General features: G+C 44.3%; 8 protein-coding genes across 10 annotated transcripts; 3 read left to right on the top strand and 5 right to left on the bottom strand.

Annotated features, from left to right (window-relative positions):
* Nucleotides 1-1,139: 1,139 nt before the first annotated feature.
* LOC6534750 (vacuolar protein sorting-associated protein 26C) lies at nucleotides 1,140-2,511 on the bottom strand. Its single transcript, XM_002095389.4, has 3 exons — nucleotides 2,341-2,511; nucleotides 1,517-2,285; nucleotides 1,140-1,456 (listed from the first exon to the last, which is right to left on the bottom strand). Exons 1-3 carry the CDS (start codon nucleotides 2,398-2,400, stop codon nucleotides 1,335-1,337), a joined length of 951 nt encoding a protein of 316 aa, XP_002095425.2. The 5' UTR covers nucleotides 2,401-2,511; the 3' UTR covers nucleotides 1,140-1,334.
* On the top strand, nucleotides 2,466-3,103 carry LOC6534749 (coiled-coil-helix-coiled-coil-helix domain-containing protein 7). Its single transcript, XM_002095388.3, has 3 exons — nucleotides 2,466-2,607; nucleotides 2,662-2,760; nucleotides 2,816-3,103. The coding sequence occupies exons 1-3, from the start codon at nucleotides 2,563-2,565 to the stop codon at nucleotides 2,927-2,929; spliced, it is 258 nt and encodes an 85-aa protein (XP_002095424.1). The 5' UTR covers nucleotides 2,466-2,562; the 3' UTR covers nucleotides 2,930-3,103.
* On the bottom strand, nucleotides 3,071-4,089 carry LOC6539757 (distal membrane-arm assembly complex protein 2). Its single transcript, XM_002086606.4, has one exon. The coding sequence runs from the start codon at nucleotides 4,000-4,002 to the stop codon at nucleotides 3,151-3,153; it is 852 nt and encodes a 283-aa protein (XP_002086642.2). The 5' UTR covers nucleotides 4,003-4,089; the 3' UTR covers nucleotides 3,071-3,150.
* Nucleotides 4,090-4,401: 312 nt separating this feature from the next.
* Nucleotides 4,402-9,905, top strand: LOC6534747 (serine/threonine-protein kinase PITSLRE). 3 transcript variants are annotated; one of them, XM_015195324.3, is made up of 4 exons: nucleotides 4,402-4,533; nucleotides 4,593-4,790; nucleotides 6,779-9,029; nucleotides 9,157-9,905. In XM_015195324.3, the coding sequence occupies exons 2-4, from the start codon at nucleotides 4,726-4,728 to the stop codon at nucleotides 9,688-9,690; spliced, it is 2,850 nt and encodes a 949-aa protein (XP_015050810.1). In that variant the 5' UTR covers nucleotides 4,402-4,533; nucleotides 4,593-4,725; the 3' UTR covers nucleotides 9,691-9,905. The 3 variants fall into 3 exon arrangements, with proteins under 3 accessions (XP_015050810.1, XP_002095422.1, XP_015050812.1); XM_015195326.3 differs by adding an exon at nucleotides 5,585-5,950 and having other exon boundaries at nucleotides 4,447-4,790; XM_002095386.4 differs by having other exon boundaries at nucleotides 4,445-4,790.
* On the bottom strand, nucleotides 9,882-11,251 carry LOC6534746 (peroxisomal membrane protein PEX16). Its single transcript, XM_002095385.4, has 2 exons — nucleotides 11,028-11,251; nucleotides 9,882-10,966 (listed from the first exon to the last, which is right to left on the bottom strand). Exons 1-2 carry the CDS (start codon nucleotides 11,137-11,139, stop codon nucleotides 10,047-10,049), a joined length of 1,032 nt encoding a protein of 343 aa, XP_002095421.1. The 5' UTR covers nucleotides 11,140-11,251; the 3' UTR covers nucleotides 9,882-10,046.
* Nucleotides 11,252-11,753: 502 nt separating this feature from the next.
* Nucleotides 11,754-13,178, top strand: LOC6534745 (peroxisomal membrane protein PEX14). The gene is made up of 3 exons (XM_002095384.4): nucleotides 11,754-11,984; nucleotides 12,043-12,345; nucleotides 12,498-13,178. The coding sequence occupies exons 1-3, from the start codon at nucleotides 11,874-11,876 to the stop codon at nucleotides 12,924-12,926; spliced, it is 843 nt and encodes a 280-aa protein (XP_002095420.1). The 5' UTR covers nucleotides 11,754-11,873; the 3' UTR covers nucleotides 12,927-13,178.
* On the bottom strand, nucleotides 13,167-18,966 carry LOC6534744 (mRNA (2'-O-methyladenosine-N(6)-)-methyltransferase). The gene is made up of 5 exons (XM_002095383.3): nucleotides 18,792-18,966; nucleotides 15,560-17,408; nucleotides 15,369-15,494; nucleotides 15,171-15,299; nucleotides 13,167-15,111 (listed from the first exon to the last, which is right to left on the bottom strand). The coding sequence occupies exons 2-5, from the start codon at nucleotides 17,392-17,394 to the stop codon at nucleotides 14,439-14,441; spliced, it is 2,763 nt and encodes a 920-aa protein (XP_002095419.2). The 5' UTR covers nucleotides 17,395-17,408; nucleotides 18,792-18,966; the 3' UTR covers nucleotides 13,167-14,438.
* Nucleotides 18,967-19,197: 231 nt separating this feature from the next.
* LOC6534743 (trafficking protein particle complex subunit 12) lies at nucleotides 19,198-20,891 on the bottom strand. Its single transcript, XM_002095382.3, has 4 exons — nucleotides 20,547-20,891; nucleotides 19,897-20,481; nucleotides 19,662-19,837; nucleotides 19,198-19,605 (listed from the first exon to the last, which is right to left on the bottom strand). The coding sequence occupies exons 1-4, from the start codon at nucleotides 20,856-20,858 to the stop codon at nucleotides 19,224-19,226; spliced, it is 1,455 nt and encodes a 484-aa protein (XP_002095418.1). The 5' UTR covers nucleotides 20,859-20,891; the 3' UTR covers nucleotides 19,198-19,223.
* Between the last annotated feature and the right edge of the window lie 112 nt (nucleotides 20,892-21,003).

The raw sequence follows: 21,003 nt of genomic DNA, 5'->3' as shown, positions 1-21,003 counted from the left end.
AGGTAAACAATGGATATAATGATGATGGGAAAACGTAATCGATACCCTTGGTCGTTACTCCTTCGAGCATTTGATTAAAATTTGTCGAGTTACCCAGTTTCAAATCAATCAATTTCAAAGACAACAAAATTAATGTTTGACATTTAATATATTTCAATTGAGCTCTTTGTCGTTTTTAGTAAGATCACATATGAAACAAGAAAGGAAATGTTAAAGCAATGCTCTAAAATTATGTTTAATAAAAATACTGGCAACTGGTTTATACCGTATACCACTACTATTTTAGATCATTAAACAACGAAAAAATGGTTTCTTGTCTAATATGTTAAAATATTAAAATTTTTCAACCTTCCCAATGGTAGCCACGTATTTGGTATACTTATCAATTTTGGTCAATTTAAAACCGAATTATATATTTTCGAAGAACTGGTGTACAGCAAATTTAAATACTTGATGATGAAAAACAACAAAGGTTATTCCTATGGCAGCTATATGTTATTGAGGACCAATCCTACTTAAATACTACCTGCAACAGAAATATTGACTTTTGGGAAATGCAGACAGCTTTAAAACTAAAACTACACACATACATTATAAAAAAAGAAAGTGACATAAATAAATATTTTTGCCTACGTCAAGAATATGGAATATTTCCAAATGCAGGTATAACATTTGATGTTGCAGTTTCTTCTTTTTAAAGTTTAAGCATCATCGTTGTTTTGTAAATAATTATATTTTTATAAAAATACATTCTCTAAACTTAATTTTTAAACATGATAAATTTAGGTAAGCAACCAACAATTTTTTTCATTGAAACAACAAGTTTATGTGGCTTACCGAAAATTTAAATGATTAGATACTTTCGTTTAAGAACCACAACACCGCAGAATTTTTGAACGATTACCTGAAAAGCAATTTCATTTTATGACACTTATCAAACGCTTCACGCAACATAAAGCAGGCGGACACTATACAATTCTCGTTAAACGTGCAAACAAAAATCGCATGCGAATTAAACTAGTCCAAACTGCTATTCACCTGGAATAGCAAAAGCATCCTGACAGCTGGCAAACTATCAGCTGATTGTGTAGGCGGGATATTTGAGTGTCCTTATTATTATCTAAGAATCCTTATGGATATTCATTTTTAATTTTATTGTACATACACTAGATTTTTACGGAACATATCAAATACATCACTTATTTCATAAGATTCGTATCGTTAATCAATTTATTTTTGATTCATTATTGAGATATATGTATGTATATTTAGCTTAAAAAAATGTATTACTTTTATGTTCATAAAATAGCTGCCACAATGCGAAGCTTTTTCGTTCAGCGTCCTGCGGTAATTACTTTGCTGGGCAGAGGACCTGCCGAACGTTTTAGGACTATTTTGAAGTTCTCGCTAACCGTGTAGTCCTCCTTAAATACAACAATCAGATTAAGTTCAAACTCTGAAAAGAAAAAGGAAAATAATGCTACGCGTAATAATAAATAACCAATACGATCCTCACCGATTTTGAAATTCTTGGTGAGTAACGTAGGGCAGGTGAACAGCCTTGGCAGGACCAAATGAATTGGTAGTTCCAGCTTGGGCAGGACATTGCCATCGGCTATTTGAATGGTCTGTATTTCGGTGGCATCCTTGGAGTAGCCCTCGTCGCAGCCACAGGTTTCCACACGCACCAACTGCATCTCAATGGACTTAATGGCCGCCTCCGTGTGCTGGACCGTAATGCTGCCAGTAATTGCAGTTGTTACGCAGAATTCACTCCGGTCCAGACGCCCTGTGATGAGGAATCTCGGCATGGACAACCTCTCCTTGGCGCTGGCATTCTTCTGCAGTGAGTCCGGACTCAAACTAAAAGGAACCACTTTCTTTGAATCCTCGCCCAAAGCCAGTGGCTTGTATTGCACGCAGAACTGCTGGGTTCTGGTCATGGATTTGCCCAGAAAATTCCTTTTTACAGTGCAAGTGAGTTGATAATTCACGTTGATGAAAACACCGTGGTATGTTTCATATAGAATTCGCGGTTCCTTTTTGCACACCAAAGGTAGTTCAAAGTGGAACTCCGAACGGCCTGCGCTCAGTTTCCCGGGCGCAGATAGCTCCAGACTATTCTGGAGCAGATTAATGGGTTTCACCGAGTTATAGAAAGCATCGAAAAGCCCAACGGTTTTAGCGCTTAATTGGAGATTAACGATTCCCTCCAGATACAATATAATTCCTTCGTGTTTTGTCTCCTGGGAGCACTGAAACTGCACGCAGCCCAATAGCATGTCCTAGGGAATATATATTTTCGTGAAATAACACCTTTAGGAGTCGGTAAGAACTTACATTTTCATGGTAAACCTTATTCTCTCTCTTTAATTTAATATCGAAGAGTAGTGAACCCATTTTAATCAGTAAATGAAAACAAATATAACAGCTGATGTATCCTAAGGAGATCTGGCATCCCTGGCATCAGCTGTCCAGCAAGTGGGCAGTCCCGAAATCGGCCAAACGAAAACAATATCGTTTTTATATAAGTTTAATTTAAACATTAACATTTAATAACAAATGCCTCGCAATATAAATGCGGAGAGGGATAATCCCTGCTTAAAGGTTTGTATGCTGTACGAAAATCAATAATTCCTTAAATATATATTTACAAAATAGGAGCAGGAGCTTTCATTCAAGTGCCTCAACAAAAACAACTTTGATCGCGACAAGTGCGAAATATATTTTGCCAATTATAACAATTGCAAGGAGTTCTGGGTGGGTTCTTCAATAAAAGTGATTGTCTTATGAACTAAATTTTTTTCTTTAATAGAACAAAGTAAAAAGCGAAAGGAGAGCGAAGGGAATAGCTCCATATTTGCCGCCATTGGAAGAACGCGATGCGATTAAAGCTGAATATATGAAAGGGAAACCTCCGCAAAGCTGATATAACTTCCTATTTAATACTTTTTGCACATAAACTAGCTACACATCAGGCAGGAAAGCTTTAACATGCATTAGACCTCCTGTTGGCATCTTTAAATCCGATATTTAAAAAGTCCCTTTTAAATGAAGATCTGGATTCATATTTTGTTATTAAAAACATTTATATTCAACTAAACTTAAAAATCGGATAAATCCCTTATATAGGCTTAAACAAATTTCGCCCTAGCTGTGAATAGCATCGGCGCCAACAATTTTTAAAGCGGGCATGGACTCCTCCAACATGACTGTGGCCAATTCTAATTCCAGAGTCTCTTTCGGATCTTCCAAGATCAGTAACTTAAGCTGGGGAAGACGATATAGGCAGGCCAAACCGTTGGTGGTGATTTCGGTGCCCGAAAGGTCGAGCACTTCCAGGTGAGGGTAGCCACCTCCCGAAATTCTATCCAGACACCAGTCATCAAAAGTTTTTACGTTGTGAAAGGACAGGAACTTAAGGGAGTCCAGGCAACGTATGTTCTCCAATCCCTCGTAGTAGAGTTCCATGTTATCACACCTTAAGGCCTCTACTTTATAGCGAGGATCGAACTTATTAGGCAGATTGAATTCTCCATCCTCGGAGGCTCGGCGCCAGTGGGTATCGTTGATGAACTTGACGGCCCCGCCGCGGTACAGTATGAAATGTGCCGCAGCCAATTCAGCGCCCAGAATCTTGTGTCTTTCCGGAACAAACTGCTGCATGTGTCGCTCAATGCGCTCCTCCCGGTTCTCCCACCACTGTCGTATGTTCCTCGGACTCAGATCGATCGGTTTCTGCATCATCACGATGAAATCTGAGGTTTGCTCCGCATTGGAGAAGAGCTTTAGCTTGCTGCTCCAATCCTCTGGCCGGTCGCCAATCGGAGTGCGCCACTTAAGTTTCTGCTTATCCGCCGCCAATTCTGCGCGGATCCTCTTCACCGTCGCACTGACCTCCACCTCCTCACCCGGGTACGCCTGATTTGTGGGCACGGTGGATGCCGTTCGAATGCCACATCGCCCTAAGATGGGAAATCCACGCGACAAGCGCTGCAACATCCTTCGAGTGTGATTTCAATAAATAAATTTTAGTGGGTAAATGTACTAAAGATGCGCATGTTATATGAACAGCGATGTGTCACGAAGTTTCACGACGTGATCCTAACTATACGATAGTGGCTTCATTGCCTATGTTTTCCTTCATAATGTTATGTTATGTACCACAGTGCACTAAAATATATGTTGCTTATACTCGCCGCGTTACGTTCAAAGATGAAAGAAAAATAGTATAAATAAAAAAATACAATATTTTAAACAATATTAAATCACACAAATATGGATTTAACAGTCAGATTTAAAGATCTGTTAATAAATTCACTGCTTAATTCAAGTTTGTGCGTGACTCACGAGATGCGCGCCCGGAATCACAGCAGCTGACGCATCAGCTGCTAGCACCGAATTTATCGCCGAGTTGGCAGTCCAAGCTGATGCGACGCCATTTTGCTTAAGCGTGCTGTCAAACGCTGAATTTCACATTTCCACCACAAGAAAAAAGAAGAGAAGAAAGAAGCGCAGACGACCTTTGCTGTAGTGCGTGAGATACCACCGAAAAAACGAGCTAAATCACTTAAATGCTGATTAACCGCCAGCCAATCTGTTAAAACCAACGGCAGCTAGGCGAACGCCGCAGAAACCTGCCGACAATTACGTGAACCAACGCAAGGGCACCCGTGCAATTGGCATTTTAATTGGCGACTTTAGCTGCGAACGGCGCGCCGAAAAATGGTCAATTCGTCTGGCAGCGAGGATGGCCAGCTGCGGAGCCCCAACGATGGGCATTATCACAGGTGTGTATTATCCCTGGGGTCCTGGGCAAACTCAGAGATTCGGTGTTCTCAATATGCGATTCATGGAAAATTGTTGCTGCATACATACAAAGAGGCGTACATATACACACGGGTGCTGGTTGCGCGGCGGGAATTCCGCTAGAACTCTAGCCAGATATCTTGTGGTATCCCGCCGTTCACATCTCTCGCCTATTCATACAGCTGCGGTCATGATAATAGATAATAAAGTATTTTTAAAGAATACATCAAATAAATTTTTAACAAATGATTGGACCTACGAAGCTCGATTACGTAAAAAGTATATATTTAAAACTATTAATAGTGAATTATTTCTTGGTTTTCCTTATAAAATGGGTCACTGAACAATTTAAGTACTTCCCAATAAATTCAATCGTGAGGAAATTTAATTTAAATAATCCGTAAACATGGCTATGCATTGACTTCAATGACAAATCCAACTATTATTTTGACCACACGTGTACCAATAACTGTTGCATGTGTGTATGCAGAGGGAGGACAATTTTCCCCCACCATCTTTATTAGTTGACTATAACGAAGAGTACATGCCAATTCTCTAATATTGATACGAAATTTGCGTTTGTAAAAAGAACATTCGCCCTTTATATATCTGTACATGTATATCACCCCAACATCCCTTTCGCGCTTGTTTGCTCTCCTTGATAATGATAACAAAAATACCAAACCAAAAGAAAACAAAACCAATTTATGACGATTTAAAATTTATTGATTTTATTGAACCGTTTAATTGACTTGAATTTTTTCGTTGCAAATAGGCCAAAAAGTGTGTACTTGTCCCATGACCGAGGCGCGCGATGGCCAACAACAAACCTAATAATAATCGTAATAAAAATAAAAAAAGAACCAACAAAGCTATTAAAAAAAAATGCAAAATTAAAACGAACGAAAAAAGTACAAAAAGTATGTGAAAATTCGAGTTTAAAACTGTGCACCTGCAGTGTCAACGGCAGATGGGACCAAATCTTCTCAAGCCAACCTACACTAATCTCGCTTGACAAGCCGCTGGCAAGTTAAATGTGTTCCGAGAACCGAATACCGAAAACCCGAGAATCGGGATAGAGATCCGATAAGCTCCGAACCGATGGATCGATCGATTCGATCCCTCTCATGTGCTGCTGGCGGTAAATTGTAATACTCTGTAATAATCTCAATTGAATGAAACACACACAATATTGTATTTATACTACTTTGCTAATGCCTCTTTCCAAGTCCTGTCTCAATGTCTTTCGTGTCTCTCTGTCTCTCAAAAGATAACTACTCCCATTCCCAGCAGGTTGCGCAGTCAGTCGTGTAAGTGTTTGCATTTTACAGCCCTTGTGAGCTTTGAGGCTCCGAGCTTCATGGAATAGTTACTGGATCCGGCATCAGGTAAGTACTCCATTTGATTGCACTCAATGGTGGGTCGATTTTCATTTATGTGATTATATACATATATCCATATTTACACGATTTATAAAAGACTAAGCATAGAATTACTATTATCAGATCTACAGATTTCTTATTTGGACATTAATTTTTCAATGACCCTATGATTACTTGTCTCCAGACTTCCAACCATGTTTATTTGCCCTCAAATCGACTCACCAAATTCACTCGTTGCTGCTCAAATATGGAACAAAAACGCCAATTATTTGAGCAACACTGAAACGATTGCCTCGAATAAATCACTTATGATTCGCTATACTGCACCACAGTTTTTGTATCTAATCTCGAAAGAATTCCAGAGCTAACGTGGACTCGAGCTTTTAAGGTCTCCAAGGGCTAGTGTAAAATGTAATCCTAACTCCGACTGCAGCACAACACGCAACCTGCAACGAGCAACATGCAACACGGTCATAGCAGCGCCTGGTCTACTGGGACTTCGGCAGGCAACGGTCCAGAATCATCAGCAGATGGGACACCACTTAAAGCATGACACCATAATTTTGGACTTTCTCTCTTACTTTTAGCCGAGGCGAGGAGGATGAGCACGAGGTGGACGCCGATGCTTTGTACATACAACCACCGCAGGCCAGCCGAGAATCAGGATCCGGTTCCAGGCGAGAGAAGAAGAAACATTCCCGCGAGCGTCGACGCCACAAGGAACGGGAAAATGTGGGCGGTGCTGCACCAGGACCAGAACGGGATCATCGATATGAATATCGGAGCCGGGAGGAGCACTACCATCACCACCATCGCGAAAGGAGCAGCAATGTGGCTGCAGCTTATGCGAAACACCACCTAGGTCATGCCTATCATTACCCCCAGCCGCCACAACAGCAACAACAGTCCCTACCTCCGGCGCCCAGCTATGCTGCCCACCATCATCATCATCACCAGCATTTAAGTGGAGCTCGAGCCGCTCCCCGCGATTACCATTCCTATCCATCGGGCTATCACTCGAGCAGTCGGCACGGCGACTACACAATGGAGGAGCCAGCGCGACGCAGTAGTAAATATGCAGAGAGCAAGGATGCTGAGAGCCTGGAACAGGATCTGCGATCCAGGCTACTAAAAAAGCGGCATAACTACGTTAAGGACTATGAAACGGAGGAAAACTATGAGCATCGGGTCGAAAGAAGTGATCGGCGGGAAGGGGGACGCAAGGAGAGAGAGCGGACTGGGCGAAGTACCCACAAGCAAAACCGTCACGACCGAGTCATTGAGCTGCTGGACAGCCCAGATCAGGAGCACCACCATCAGCACCAGCACAAATCGCATCGCAGCAAGTGGCGCGAGGAAGTTGAGGTGAGCAGACAAAAGATGCCCGAGGACTTAGAGCTGTTGGCTCGCAGGGAAAAACTACTTGCCGCTGAACGGGACAACCGGCAGCGAAAGCAGACGGCTCGTGAGGAACTGGAAGCTCGGAGGGAGTTGCTCCGCGAGCGAAACGAGCACAGCGATGCACTGAGTCCAACAACAGTAGCTGCAAGCGTAACTGCTGGTTTGAACATTCATGTAAAGAGGAAGTCCAAGCCTGATAGCTATGAGAAGGAAGTCAAACTTAAGAAGCGGCGGGAGGAGGATATCGAGGTTATCCGAGATGATGACGAGGAAGAAAGCGAAGAGAGCGACTCAAACGAGGAGGATCCCGAGGAGGACAGCGCAACAGAATCTGGAAGTGAAGACAGCTATGCTAGCAGAAAGAAGAGCAAGATTAAACCCAAGTCACAATTGGAAGACGACGACGAAGATTTACCCTTGCCCGATAGTCCACTTAGCGTGGGTGACCTATACAAGTCACCCAAACAGCGTCAGCGATCTCGCTCTGTAAGCTCTAAGAGCAGCTCCCAGTCCAGTCAAAATAGTCGATCCAGATCTCGTTCTAGAAGTCAAAGCAGCCTGGAGGATGAAGTAGATCGGCGAGTCGCGGATGCACCTGCCTCACCCAGCAGCAGCACGCGCAGCGAGGAACGTGGAATGACCCAAGAGCAGCCTGAAGAGAAGCTCGAGGAGAAACTCAAAGAGAAACAAAAGTCTCTGGAGGAGCAAATTCCGTGCGATGACAAGGGCGTTCCCCTGCCCAACTATTATCCCGGTGTACAGGGTTGCCGCTCTGTGGAGGAGTTCCAGTGTCTAAATCGCATCGAAGAGGGAACCTATGGCGTGGTATATCGAGCCAAGGACAAAAGAACCAATGAGATTGTGGCTCTTAAGCGGCTGAAAATGGAGAAGGAAAAGGAGGGATTTCCGATAACATCACTCAGGGAGATCAACACTCTTCTCAAGGGTCAACATCCGAATATTGTGACTGTTCGCGAGATCGTGGTCGGATCCAACATGGATAAGATATTTATTGTGATGGACTATGTAGAACACGACCTGAAATCCTTGATGGAAACGATGAAGAATCGTAAGCAGAGCTTTTTCCCCGGGGAAGTTAAGTGTCTGACTCAGCAGCTCCTGCTAGCGGTGGCCCATCTCCATGACAATTGGATATTGCATCGTGACCTGAAGACCTCGAATCTTCTCTTGTCCCACAAGGGCATTCTTAAAGTGGGCGATTTTGGATTGGCCAGGGAGTATGGTTCGCCGATCAAGAAGTATACCTCACTTGTTGTGACTCTCTGGTACCGTGCACCGGAGTTGCTTCTTTGCTCGCCGGTTTACTCCACTCCCATAGACGTCTGGTCGGTGGGCTGCATTTTCGCCGAATTCCTGCAGATGTTGCCGCTCTTTCCGGGAAAATCTGAAATCGATGAGCTTAACAGGATCTTTAAGGTAAGATATGACTGACCATTAATGTCAAGGGATAAAAAGCCGCTTGTGATAAATAGTTTTGACATTACATAAATTTAGAAAATCACTTGCTGACTGATAATTGACTGTCGATTTATTGTTCTTTTAGGAATTGGGCACTCCGAACGAAAAGATCTGGCCCGGATACACCGAGCTACCCGCCGTGAAGAACATGTTGTCACAGAACTCTCAGTTTACCGAGTATCCCGTCTCTCAACTACGCAAGCACTTCCAGGAGAAGACCTCCGAAATGGGGCTGTCGCTGCTGCAGGGTCTGCTTACGTACGATCCGAAACAAAGACTGAGCGCCGACGCGGCACTAAAGCATGGCTTCTTCAAGGAGCTGCCATTGCCCATCGATCCCTCCATGTTTCCCACCTGGCCGGCCAAGAGTGAATTGGGAGCCCGCAAGGCACAAGCCTCATCCCCCAAACCACCGTCCGGTGGCTCGCAGTTCAAGCAGCTAGGCCGCGATGAGCCCATTGCTGTGGGTCCGGGAAACAAGCTCTCATCTGGGATTATCACTGGCAACAAAAAGAGCCACGGAGCTGGTGGATCGTCGGCTAGCACGGGATTTGTCCTGAACGCTGGATTAACGCAACGCCAGTTGGCCATGGGACCGGGATTCAGTCTGAAGTTCTGATTCTGTGTGTTTTTAGCCCATTACGATTACAATTAATTGTTATGTATAGTTAGCGATGTAAGTGAAAAATTTCGTTTAATTGTATGTGTAAAAATATTGTTCCATATATAATTTAAAATGCCATACAAAACAATTGATGTATTTTTCATTTCAAGAGTGGCAAACCCGTGTAGGAAAGCTAACTATAAACGTATCGGAAGTTAGTCACTAGTTTACGACTTGAGTTTTAGTTTTATTTTCCGGGTTTAAAATTCCAGAGACCAAAAGTCAACCCACCCTCTGTACACTCCAAATGCATCCACACCTGTAACTTTAAAACTTAGCCTAGGGGAATACTTTCGCTCTATCTGAAATGCCTAAGTAGACCACAGATAGAAGTAAGTGGTTTGCCACGTGGGAATGTAATCTTTAAGGGGTTTAGCCACCACCTTAGCAATGGGCACGCTTGTGGCCACAAAGTCGAGAATCCGGTCCAGTCTGGATTTGGTGAAGCTGTCATAGAACGGCGATCGGACCAGGAAGTACATGATGTTTATGCATCGCCTGCTTAGCTCAAGTTTTTGTTGCTTGGACATTAGGTCGCGATGCTGACGGTACAGGTGAATGCTATACAAATCCATGGATAATGCTACCATATACTGTTTCCAACTTCTCTGTCCGAACAACCCCATGGCGACCAGGTGGATCAGCGGCTTCGATATATACAGGTATTCGGCTTGCAGGAGTTTCCGCGGAATTTGCGTCTTCACGGCTTCATTGTTGTCTATATGAAGCTTGAAGTCGCGATATTGCAGGGGAGGAGCACCCTCCACCTTGCGAATAACACGGCCAGATCGCTTTAATTGGAAGGTGATTGAGTGCTGGGATTGCAGCAAATCGTTCGTCAAGGATACTGCCCCATCCCCAGAATTTTTCCTCTGCTTGCCGACGGCCCTTCGATTCAGGGCGGCAATGGGCGGTGAGGTTATTATATCCGAGGTGGAGTGCTTCAAGATAAAGAAACGGCCCGCTGCCTTGAAGGCCTGTATTAGCGCTATCACTAGCCATTTGCCGGATTGACCGAAAAGCCGGCGGGCTGATATCTCGATGAAAACCTCGCTATATTCAAGTGTCGTCAACGTGACCTTTAGACGGTAGCAAAGTTTCGATTGCAGCTGGATTACAGAATTCGCCTCGGCATTGCGTGCTTTTTCGATGATCCGATCGTTATAGAACACCAGCATATTGGACAATGTGTACACCAGCTCACTGACCACATTTGATGAGGAAATACGACCTGGAAGCCGGACCAAAGAGATGAATCTAAACGGTCTATGTAAACAAGAATTTCACCTTACCTGCTATAAAGTAGGATACCCACTTGACTGTTGTCTCGAAATCTCCCACCACATCCGGGTTTTTCGCCACCCACGCCTCGTACGCCTTTAGCATGCCCTTCAGAGTGTCCATTATATCCCGAAAATATTGCCCGATCCTTTCAATAGTAAATAAAAATGAAGAATTTCGGTCTGCAGGTAATCAAATCGGTGCAGCTGTGGGTTCTGGGCTTTTGGGCAAGGCGTTAGTGCGTTCATGCTAGAAAAAATTGAAGGTGACGCAATGTACATATGTATGCATTCAAACAGAGAGACCGTTGATTAAACGAAACCCTTTTTGGAATGTTAAAACACATAAAACACAGAAACATAACATTAAATTGCTATAAAAATAAATTTACCAGCCTGTATAACTAATTGCAAATTTTTGAGAACGCCATAAGTACATAAAATGCATGACTTTTATAGCGATCACTAGGTCGTCGTACGAGCTTTAGGTTTCTTTTAACTTATCATCCACCTACAAATCGTAAGAACAATGTTTGGGCTATCTGTCATTCTTGATATCTATATTTAATCTAAGATTTGTTTGTTTAGTCTTGGCATCTTGGTTCAAGCTTTCTGAGGCTTTATACTCCAGTTTGTTTTTCAAAATACGTATTTTTATTACGTCACAAAATACATTAATTTGCCACCACCACTTAATTAACGTGGAAATCCTAACGCGTTAGTAACTTCAAGAGCACTCAAGTGCTCGGTCACACTTTTGTTTTTGTGCACTTTGCAATCGAATTGTTCGTGAATTCGGGTTCACTTCGTTTTCGTGTGGATTAGCTAGGCAAGATTGAATTAAGAGTCGATATACAGATGTCCAGCAACAATACGGATACTGGGGACACCACCATCATGGCGACGGCTACCTCGGTGCAGCACGATGTCGAGGCCGGCGCAGATGAGCAATTGCCCCGAGAATCGCTGGTACCATTTGTATAACCCCTCAAGTTTGCCTAATCTATAATCCGACTATTCGCCGCAGATAACCACTGCAGTCAGTTTTCTACAAAACACTAAGGTGCGCCACACGACACTTATCCAGAAGCAGCAGTTCCTACGGTCCAAAGGTCTCACTTCTCACGAAATCCAGTTAGCCTGCGAACGGGCCGGCGTTTTCACCCAAGACCCCAATAATCCCAATCCCAGCCCGAACACCGTGATCAGCATTGGATCCCAGTTACAGGCGCTGCAGCCGCAACCGACTGTCTTTGCCCGGATCAGGGAAATCATCCATTCGGCAGCCCTGTTTAGCGGCGTTGTTTATGCAGTCTACCTCTTCTGGAAGGTGAGATACCGTGATGATCCCTATTTTGGGGATTTTATTAATTGCTAAAGCTTAGCTGCATATATACATATTTGATGAAAATGTCTAAAAAGTTTGTTGATCAGTTCAAAGATCATTTTTGATATTAACTTTTAAAACCTGTATATTTACAGAAATACATTGCGCCTTACCTGTTTGGCAAGCCAAAGAAGAAGGCAGTCGATGAAGTCCTGGACGACATAGATAAAAAGGTGGACCAACGCACCAACGACCTCAACATGGAGATTTCGGCGGTCAGGGATCTGATCACCACCCAGCAGAGGGAACACGCCCAGCAGCTGAACCGCGAATTTAGTAACTTCCGCAGCGATCTGGATGCCATTAAGGGCCTGCTTTTGAACCGAAAACAGTTTGCCGGTCCTGTGGCCCCGATTGCAGTGCCATCCATTCCCGCCTGGCAGTTGGCCGGCTCCCCGCATCACCATCACCGGCACAGCGGGTCGGACGACAACGAGAAGGGCGATGATGCTGGATCCGGGTCGGGCTCGTCGGAGACCGAGGTGGTAACCAAGAATAGTGACTCCAGCTTGGAGATCATGTAATGCAATCAGAATACGAGGTTGACTATATAGACGTAGTATATAGTTAAGCTGTAAATTGAGTTTTCCCTTAAATGCCTTTAAGACTTTTTGGTTTTTTGCTTTGCGTTTATAGCATTTAAGTTCTCTTTATAGTCAACAGCTAATCCATATCCAAAAGTACATACACACACTCACATATACACACTTATGCGATACGATGTCTATACAATGTAATAATAAAAAAGTTTACATAATAACAGGTTTGAATTGAAAGAAACTGTTTAATTAAGCGCAAAAATGCTTTTGTGTAGTTTTTCGTTTATCGGTACATACGGGGTGGGGATAGCATATCGGTTTAGACAATAAATTTCGACTTAGACGATAATTGGTTTCTAAAAAAGTTTGCCGAGTGCTACTTTCTATAAATTGGCTAAATTCCCTTACGTTTGATTTAAGATTATGCTGAGCGGAGATCCTCAAATTGCAATGTAGCTCTTTAAATACTCCACCCAGATCCTAAATGGATCTATATTATTAATTTATTGTGCGGTGCGTAGTTATGGTTTTGTTTTAATTACAAATTTGGTTCTCTGCGCATTCCGTATTTCTCTTCTCCTTCCTTCATTAAATTTCCTTCACTACTTACGTTAGTTATCGATTTGTACATACGATAATTTAGTATTCAAATAATGGTTTGCCATTTTCTTTAATGTTAATGTATTCTAGTAAGTTAATAGTCTCACAAAAGATTGTTAAGGGCGTAATAGTTCATTTAAATGTGTTCTTTATTTCTTTTTTTGTTTTGTGAATGGAAAACCATTGCGAAATACCCTGAAACAAGGATAGAGAACAGTACCCCTACCCATACTAAGTATGCATTATTAGAGTCTTTTGTTGGGTAGCGTGGCCCTTGTTTGTTGGGTACAATCGTATAAGATAAACAACGGCCAGGCCGGAATTTATCATCTATTTCAAATTAAATATAACATATTTACAATTAATTATACCTTGCGATTGAGGCAATACCAGTTGCCGAAGGCCGAGCACTCTGTACATTTGAAAATTAAAGCTTTGACAAAAAGTTGAATGTGTAACAAAATATTTAGTGTTTTAAAGCCTGTTGTTTAACCCAAACGTAATTTACAATTCGGACAGGCACAATTTGATTAACACCAAGCAATGCGTAAAGTTACAAATAATTTTTTTTAAATAAACTACAAAATATTGCGTGATATATGCGTTTTTCTGATTCCAATGATACATTTTGAAAACAGAATAAGACAGTTGTACTTTTTCGGAAAAATAGAAATTGCTATTCCTTCAGCTTCCGTTTTTGATTAAATTAGAGTGATCATCATGCGACTACACAAAACTAAACCTCAGAACAGGCAGCATGGCCGCTAGTGTGGCATTAAGCCCAATTGGTTTCTTCTTCCTCAAATGTATCCCTAATTTATGCTAACAGAATGTGCACAGATAATGTGGACAAAACAGAACCATGTGTGGATAGCAAGATCCCAAAAAGAATCAAATCTAGACAGCTGAGTTTATGACAGCTTGCGTGGATGCAGAACTACTAATGCTATTGGCCTGGCCAAATGCAGATCCCGCTCCAGCACCCGATGTACTAGTCGTTGCCGTAATGCTCACCGCTGCCGTTGTAGCGGATGTCACTCCATCCGGATATCCGCCCGAAGCAGGAGCCGGTGAAAGGGACATCGTCGACGAAGAGGGCGAAGAGCAATCGCTTTGCACACTCATTGTGGGCGAGGCGGCTACCAAATTGCTGCTACTACTGGTGTTGCTGATGGTCATCGGGAACTGTGGCGGCGGATTCCCGGTGGGCGTGTGCGGGGACAATGGCGACATTGAGGACGATGTTGTGGTCAGCGACGGACTGCTGCTTGCGCTCGTTGTAGGGGCTGCGGAGGAGCTGTTGCTATTGACTCCACTGATCGTACTAGAGTTGGATGTTGGAGCCGTGGATGCGGCGGATGGTGGCGTTGATGGCGATTGCTGGCTAGAGCTTACCCCAGATGCTGCCGCCGCAGCTGCTGCCCGTTCACGCTCTCGATCTCGTTGTGGCCTGAAGGCCTCGCGCAGGGCCTCCACGCGAATTTCGTTAGGTCCCCATCGTGCGTATCCGGCGCTATTTTGCAACCACACCACCTGGGTGCCCTGCATGCACTTAATCAGCACATCAGACCTACGGGACATGAACAGTGATAGATAAGTATGAATGGGAACGGCATAACTTTAACCCACTTTTGCAACATGTGCTGATAGCCGTGCCTGTACTCGTGTGCCATGCCCAATACAACCATTGAACGGCGCTTATACATGCTATCGTCCAGCTTGGATATGCTCTTCCACTCTGGCAGGAACACAATAAAGCTGTATTAAGAAAATCCAATATAACTTGTATTAAACTCCGGGGGTACATAACATTAAATTTAAGTTCACCTCAGTGGTTCCATAGTGTCCGTGAGCAGTTTGTCGATGTGCAGCAAAGAAGCCTCAATCAGCTCCTCGCAGTGGGGAGGATTCACTTGGAAGGACCCGGAAACGGGCTTGAAATCCAGAAAGGGGCTATAAGATCACACACAAATTTTACTTAGAGATAGCTCATTAAAATTAATTATTTGACTGCATACCCCCTTGAACCGAAGTAGGCATCCGTGTCGGCAAACGCGGAGCAGTATTGTCGAAAGTAGGAATTGAATGGCGAGGCGAAGCACTCGAAGCTTACACCAAAATGCCGATGTAGGCACTCGAACACTGGCACTGGCAAGGCTGCTTGCGTAAGCTCCGCCTCCTGGGAGGAATTCAGGGCATTGCCCAGGAAAGTCTGGTACCTCTTGAGCAAACACCACACCCGGCCGATGAACAGATCAAACTTCTTGTCGTCGAAACAGTTGTGGCGGTACAGCTGTTCCAGCTTCTGCAGATAGGTGAGGTTGATGTACTGAGCATCAGGCTGATTGATCGTGGCAGGCGTGTACTTGATGATCATGTGGTCGCGATCCTGTAAGTACTCGATCGTCGGCATCCGTGGCGATGGGACGGCAAACTGTATGGGATAGCACCACACTTTCTTTAGATGTGGCGGCGGCGGTGGAGGCGTAGGTTCCGGTATTCCGTGCTCTTTGAGCAGCTGCAAATGGCGCTCACGGATCTTGCGGGCATGATCAGCCGACAAATGATAGATTTTCACGCACAAGGTTTCCACGGAACTCTTGACGGTCTCAACCAAGTGGGGTTCACATTGCCGTTTTAGGTGGGCCAGACGGTCCTGAAAATCTTCGTAGCTCGCACCCACGGTACGTCTTAGCCATTGGAATGTGTCCTCCACATTCCACTTGACGACCTTCTTGGATTCCGCAGGCGCCGATCGGGATTCTATTATCTGCTTTGCTGCCTCCGCATAGCGGGAAAGCTGTTTCCTGGCATCCCCTGTGAACTTGGGCTTTACTATCTTGATAGGTATATCCGACATGATCTCGCGGTACATGGAGCTGGAGATCTCCGGCAGGCAGCTACTGGGCAACAGCGGATCGCAGCCGGTATCTATCACCTTACGTTCCATCAGCCAGCGGTTGAAGGAATCTCTGGGTGCTTTTATATTTTCTCTGCGCATGCACAGATCTTCGTAGGTTTTTAGCAGCTTCATAGTGAAGGCTGCCCGTAAAGCCTCTACCTCAGGATGCGGTTGCGGCAGAAGAGTTGGTGGTCGCTCTACGATCACGGCATTGGTGCACACCTCCAGGTCCCAGGGACCGGCCAGAACAAACTTTTTCATTGGAGGTCCCCCGCCCATATGATGCTGATTGGGATGGATGTGCATGTCATCCGACGGCCGCCGCTTCAGGTGATGATGCTGCTGTTGCTGCTGCTGGTGCATATTGGGGGTCATCGGCGTTGGACCTCCTGCATGGCAGATGCCCAAAGGATCGGTGAGCGGATCAAAGGGTCTGGTGCCGGGCATCTCCCACAGCGATTCGCCGGTGACCTTGTTCCAATAGTATGGTCGGTTTTCCCTTTTGGACCAGAATTTCCGCCATCCCTGGTTCACTAGCTCGGCGGTAAGCTCCTCGCCATAGCCCCCGGGTCCCAAGGTAGGCGGACCTTGCGGCGTATGAGCCATGCTCTCCAGCGGTGAGGGAGCATGTGATTTCGTAGGCGTCGAGGGTGAGGAGCAACTGGCCAACGGTGAACTAACGGCGCCACCACCCAGATTGTCCGGTAGAATGGGTCCCGTTACCGTGGGAGCTCCTGCCGTGGGCGAAGGTGACATGTTGTTGGAGGCACTCGCCGTCAGCTGATCCCAAGCACTCTGTGCGGCGGAGGAGGCGGACGATGAGGATGATCTTGAGGGCACGGGCGAGGATCCCATTGCAGGAGTTCCCGTCGACGCTATCACGGAGGACAGCAAGCCCTCCGTCCCCGCGCCCAGGTTGTGTATGTTGTTATTGTTGTTGTTAGCTGCCATGCTGCGAAATATTTCTGCAAGAACGAGGTAAACAAAAACAAATGTTTACAATCGGAGATGAGAGTGAGAGCACAGCCGCAAAAAGAAAAGATAATCAATGGCCGGTGATGACGAATTGGGTTTTCGGAAAATAGCTAGTAATTCTCTTGATTAATATATTTGATGACTAATCGCCCAAAATAGGGATTTTTACTGATGCCAATTAAAGATTTAATAACATTGGTTTTACACGCCCGGATTATCTTCATTTATGTTTTATACAGCGTTATGTTCTTTTAAATGTACTATATATTAATTTTCAGTCTAATAACATTATTCTTAATTTTTGAAATCGTCTTAATTATGGCTTTAACCCTTAAGCTTAGTGTTTACAAAATGATGACTTTGGAGCCTTAATAAGTTTGACGAAATATGTGGAAATTGTTTTAATATCCAGTTTATGACCAACTTTACTACAAATGAAGGTCAAAGCCCGCTAAATCCCAGTTTGGCTAGAAAATAGCCAGTGCGACACTGTCACGATGGCAGATAATGAAATGAGCGCGCGCCGGAATCGAATCGAAGAAACCAGAACCACCACCAGAGAGCTATAACTGCCGTTAGTCAGCCAGTCGACAACAGCCACTCAGCGGAGCGAGATCGGGGGCACGCTAAAGTCGGACGGAATGATGCGTGGGGATCGTGGGGAGTAGTAGAAATTAACACTAAAAGTTGAGGTGATGAATCCCAAAAAATAACAGAGCGCCCTTAGCCAGAAAACGTATCCGTACCCACACAAACGAGGAGAAGAAGGAAAGAGAGGCGGCGCGCATGAGCGAGAGAGCCAGAGAGAGCGAACCAAAGCACGAATGAGAAATCAAAACAAATTGCAAAAGAATAGAGATTTTCTGCCTGGGTTATGTGTATATGTTTTGACGAGCGTGTACCAAGCGTATGCGCACCGCCACAAGCGGAATAAAAAATATACAAAATAATTTGCTGCACTCGCACACACTAACACCAACACACCTCCGCTAACACACACACCCGCACTAACTGCAGGCATTATGCACGCCATATAAACAATTGCGAAAAAAGTTACACTTGGTTTCGTGGCCCTCGACGGCTACGTCATAGCACTAAAATAATGGCGCGCTTTTTCAGTGCACCCACAGAAAGTCGCTAAAAATTAAAGGAAAATATAATATCAATCAGGGAAACTTTGCAACGCTTAATTCCAGGCGGATTCGGGCAACTCGCTGCTCGACGGGGTAAATAAACAACATTCTGGGTGCAACGAAAATTTCTCTACACTTTCTTTTTGCACCCACCGAGGCACAGGCACATCAATATTTTCCATTTTATATACTGCCTGGGCATCGTGTGGCCGCACTGCTTTGAAACGCCACTAAACTCACCTAGTTTCAACTATCCTAGTCTGATAAGCACGCGCTACGTGTGTGCAAACATTTAGGCGTGCTCTTTGCGTAAATATTCCCGCGATTTTCTTTGGAAATTAAAAAATAAGTTCTTCTCAAATTCTTTTTCAGCGACGAAACTCGGAGCAGTTGAATCGAGATGGCATGGTGGCGATAGGCACAATATCGATTGACTGCTTTTTTTTTCTGCTTATCGCTTTACATCCGCGATTAATCGTTTACGATAGTTTCATGATTTTTGTTCCCATGTGAAATTTTAAATCTCGTAACCACAGATTCCACTAAAAAAACATCAGGAACTGTTTGTACATTATTTGATACCTTCAATACTTTTCAAGCGGATTCAAAGGGGTGCTCCCTTAAGTTGGCCCAAAATTCCGCTCGATTGGAATGTTTAACCATATCTTTACTTTAATTTATCGTCTGCAATTTTAGACAAATTTCTATGCTTATGTTGAGATCCGGCTTGTATCTGTTAATTAGCCGCAGCAAGTTATACTTTTTCGCCTTGGAGTTGTTTGATTCTAGTTCATATAGAGTCGAGAGATTGACCAGCAAACTTTCGTTCAGTGACTTCTGGGGATTCAGGTTAATAGCGCGCTCATACAGATTTATAGCATCCTTTAGCTTTCCGGCATACAGGAGGCACACTCCCATATTGTTTAGGATCATTGTGTTGCCGGTGTCCAAGTGTAAAGCTTTCTGGAATATCACATAAGCCTCGGGAAAGTCGTTTTTGGCCACAGCTATTAAGCCTTTATCGACCAAGTCTCTAAGATCAGGCGAAGAGTTTCTGAAACAAAATATATTATCTAAGTGAAAATCGCGTTGTTTAGAGTCGGTACATACATTTCCCTTAATCTCCTAGAGACGGCTATCTTCTGCTCTGCACCAAATATGTCACCAATTTGGAGATAAATGCGACCCCAAGCGGAGTACAAGGAACGCCGATCCTCCTTGCTCAGGCTAGACCGCTTTAAAAGAGTTCCCTCCATTATGTCGTCTATCATACTGAATTTCTTCATCTGCAGGAATTAAATGGGTAATGTTAGACTCATTTGAGGAATGTCTTCCTTAAACGCACCATTAATCCACAGTTGATGATTGAATGCAGAACCCTTTCACATCGCCTTTGCCAAAACTCATCTGCCGTATTGTTGCGCAGATTTGTGTAGTGCTCCTTGATTTCCCGGGTGGTCACATGAAGTTCTGAAAGTCTGTCCAAGGCGACGTGGGGTTTGCCCAGATAAATGGGCAGCTCTGCGAGTAAAAGCCGGAAAGAAAAGCAGGCTATGGATCCACTCTTGCCATTGTACATTTCCGGATAGAAGTCGTAGAAGACATCGGGGCTAGTAAGTTGGCCGAAAGGTTCTGCCTCGGCATTCAACAGCTCAAACTCGCCCAACTTGGCAAGAAGTGCGAGTCGCGTAAACCACAATTGCAGGGAGTGGGGCGAGTGTTTGGCTGGCTGACCAGATCTCCCGTAACCCTGGCCATAAATGGTCAGAAGACGGCCAGTAAGATTCACGGCAGTGCGATAGCAACCGGCGTGGATTAATGTTCTCAATCCGCGCTCGTCCTGAGTGACATCATCGACGCGAAGGATCTTTCGGTAGGACAACTCTGCCTCTCCAAGGTGTTGGGTCACCGCCACGCTGATGGGATCTACCTGAAACAGTCAATATTTGTTTAAAGCGTTATTATAATTAAGAAGAAGTATCGAATGTTACGTACCAAGTCATTTTGCAGATGGATGCCCGGCATAATAAGTTTACCAGGCTCGTTTTCGCGCGGCAACTCCCATAGATTTCTTACGTCGTCACTGACTTTTACGGAATCCTCTCCTGCCTCAGGTGTCTCAACATATTCAGGTGGCTGAAAGAACCCGGTGAAGGTGTTGGACATCATGCTTGCGGCGGTACTGGTGTTACTGGCGCTGCTGGAACCCCCTTCTGGTGGCACGTCCTTGCCCTTTGGTTTACTTGCCAGCTCATCGAAGAAACTGGGCGGATCGTTTGCGAAATATTCGCTTATTTTATGTGACATGTCTTTCCTTGATTGTTTTTCGATAAGTTGTTAGGGATGTCACTATCGCTGCTGCCAGAGCAAGTGCTATCGGCTCTGAATGGCGCCAATAGTTCAATAGTTTGAAAACATCTTATAATTAGCTAATCCTTTTTTGCGGACGCTA

The sequence above is a fragment of the Drosophila yakuba genome, chromosome 3L, assembly GCF_016746365.2.
Source record: "Drosophila yakuba strain Tai18E2 chromosome 3L, Prin_Dyak_Tai18E2_2.1, whole genome shotgun sequence".
NCBI classification, from domain to species: Eukaryota; Metazoa; Arthropoda; class Insecta; order Diptera; family Drosophilidae; genus Drosophila; species Drosophila yakuba.
The sequence above is the reverse complement of the archived record's forward strand: the minus strand, read 5'-3'. Positions and strand labels throughout refer to the sequence as shown.

Excerpts from the sequence above, each read along its gene's own strand:
- LOC6534747 (XM_015195324.3), top strand. The coding sequence starts at position 4,726 with ATGGTCAATTCGTCTGGCAGCGAGGATGGCCAGCTGCGGAGCCCCAAC. Across the intron at positions 4,791-6,778 it reads AACGATGGGCATTATCACAG|CCGAGGCGAGGAGGATGAGC; the intron begins GTGTGTATTATC and ends TCTTACTTTTAG. Across the intron at positions 9,030-9,156 it reads AGCTTAACAGGATCTTTAAG|GAATTGGGCACTCCGAACGA; the intron begins GTAAGATATGAC and ends TTGTTCTTTTAG.
- LOC6534750 (XM_002095389.4), bottom strand. The coding sequence starts at position 2,400 with ATGGGTTCACTACTCTTCGATATTAAATTAAAGAGAGAGAATAAGGTT. Across the intron at positions 2,286-2,340 it reads ATAAGGTTTACCATGAAAAT|GACATGCTATTGGGCTGCGT; the intron begins GTAAGTTCTTAC and ends TATATTCCCTAG. Across the intron at positions 1,457-1,516 it reads CACCAAGAATTTCAAAATCG|AGTTTGAACTTAATCTGATT; the intron begins GTGAGGATCGTA and ends TTTTCTTTTCAG.
- LOC6539757 (XM_002086606.4), bottom strand. The coding sequence starts at position 4,002 with ATGTTGCAGCGCTTGTCGCGTGGATTTCCCATCTTAGGGCGATGTGGC.
- LOC6534749 (XM_002095388.3), top strand. The coding sequence starts at position 2,563 with ATGCCTCGCAATATAAATGCGGAGAGGGATAATCCCTGCTTAAAG. Across the intron at positions 2,608-2,661 it reads GGGATAATCCCTGCTTAAAG|GAGCAGGAGCTTTCATTCAA; the intron begins GTTTGTATGCTG and ends TTTACAAAATAG. Across the intron at positions 2,761-2,815 it reads ACAATTGCAAGGAGTTCTGG|AACAAAGTAAAAAGCGAAAG; the intron begins GTGGGTTCTTCA and ends TTTCTTTAATAG.
- LOC6534744 (XM_002095383.3), bottom strand. The coding sequence starts at position 17,394 with ATGGCAGCTAACAACAACAATAACAACATACACAACCTGGGCGCGGGG. Across the intron at positions 15,300-15,368 it reads GACACTATGGAACCACTGAG|CTTTATTGTGTTCCTGCCAG; the intron begins GTGAACTTAAAT and ends TTCTTAATACAG. Across the intron at positions 15,112-15,170 it reads TATCAGCACATGTTGCAAAA|GTCTGATGTGCTGATTAAGT; the intron begins GTGGGTTAAAGT and ends CATGTCCCGTAG.
- LOC6534745 (XM_002095384.4), top strand. The coding sequence starts at position 11,874 with ATGTCCAGCAACAATACGGATACTGGGGACACCACCATCATGGCGACG. Across the intron at positions 11,985-12,042 it reads AATTGCCCCGAGAATCGCTG|ATAACCACTGCAGTCAGTTT; the intron begins GTACCATTTGTA and ends TATTCGCCGCAG. Across the intron at positions 12,346-12,497 it reads CAGTCTACCTCTTCTGGAAG|AAATACATTGCGCCTTACCT; the intron begins GTGAGATACCGT and ends GTATATTTACAG.
- LOC6534746 (XM_002095385.4), bottom strand. The coding sequence starts at position 11,139 with ATGGACACTCTGAAGGGCATGCTAAAGGCGTACGAGGCGTGGGTGGCG. Across the intron at positions 10,967-11,027 it reads GGTATCCTACTTTATAGCAG|GTCGTATTTCCTCATCAAAT; the intron begins GTAAGGTGAAAT and ends TCCGGCTTCCAG.
- LOC6534743 (XM_002095382.3), bottom strand. The coding sequence starts at position 20,858 with ATGTCACATAAAATAAGCGAATATTTCGCAAACGATCCGCCCAGTTTC. Across the intron at positions 19,838-19,896 it reads TCATCAACTGTGGATTAATG|ATGAAGAAATTCAGTATGAT; the intron begins GTGCGTTTAAGG and ends TAATTCCTGCAG. Across the intron at positions 19,606-19,661 it reads TCTAGGAGATTAAGGGAAAT|AAACTCTTCGCCTGATCTTA; the intron begins GTATGTACCGAC and ends ATTTTGTTTCAG.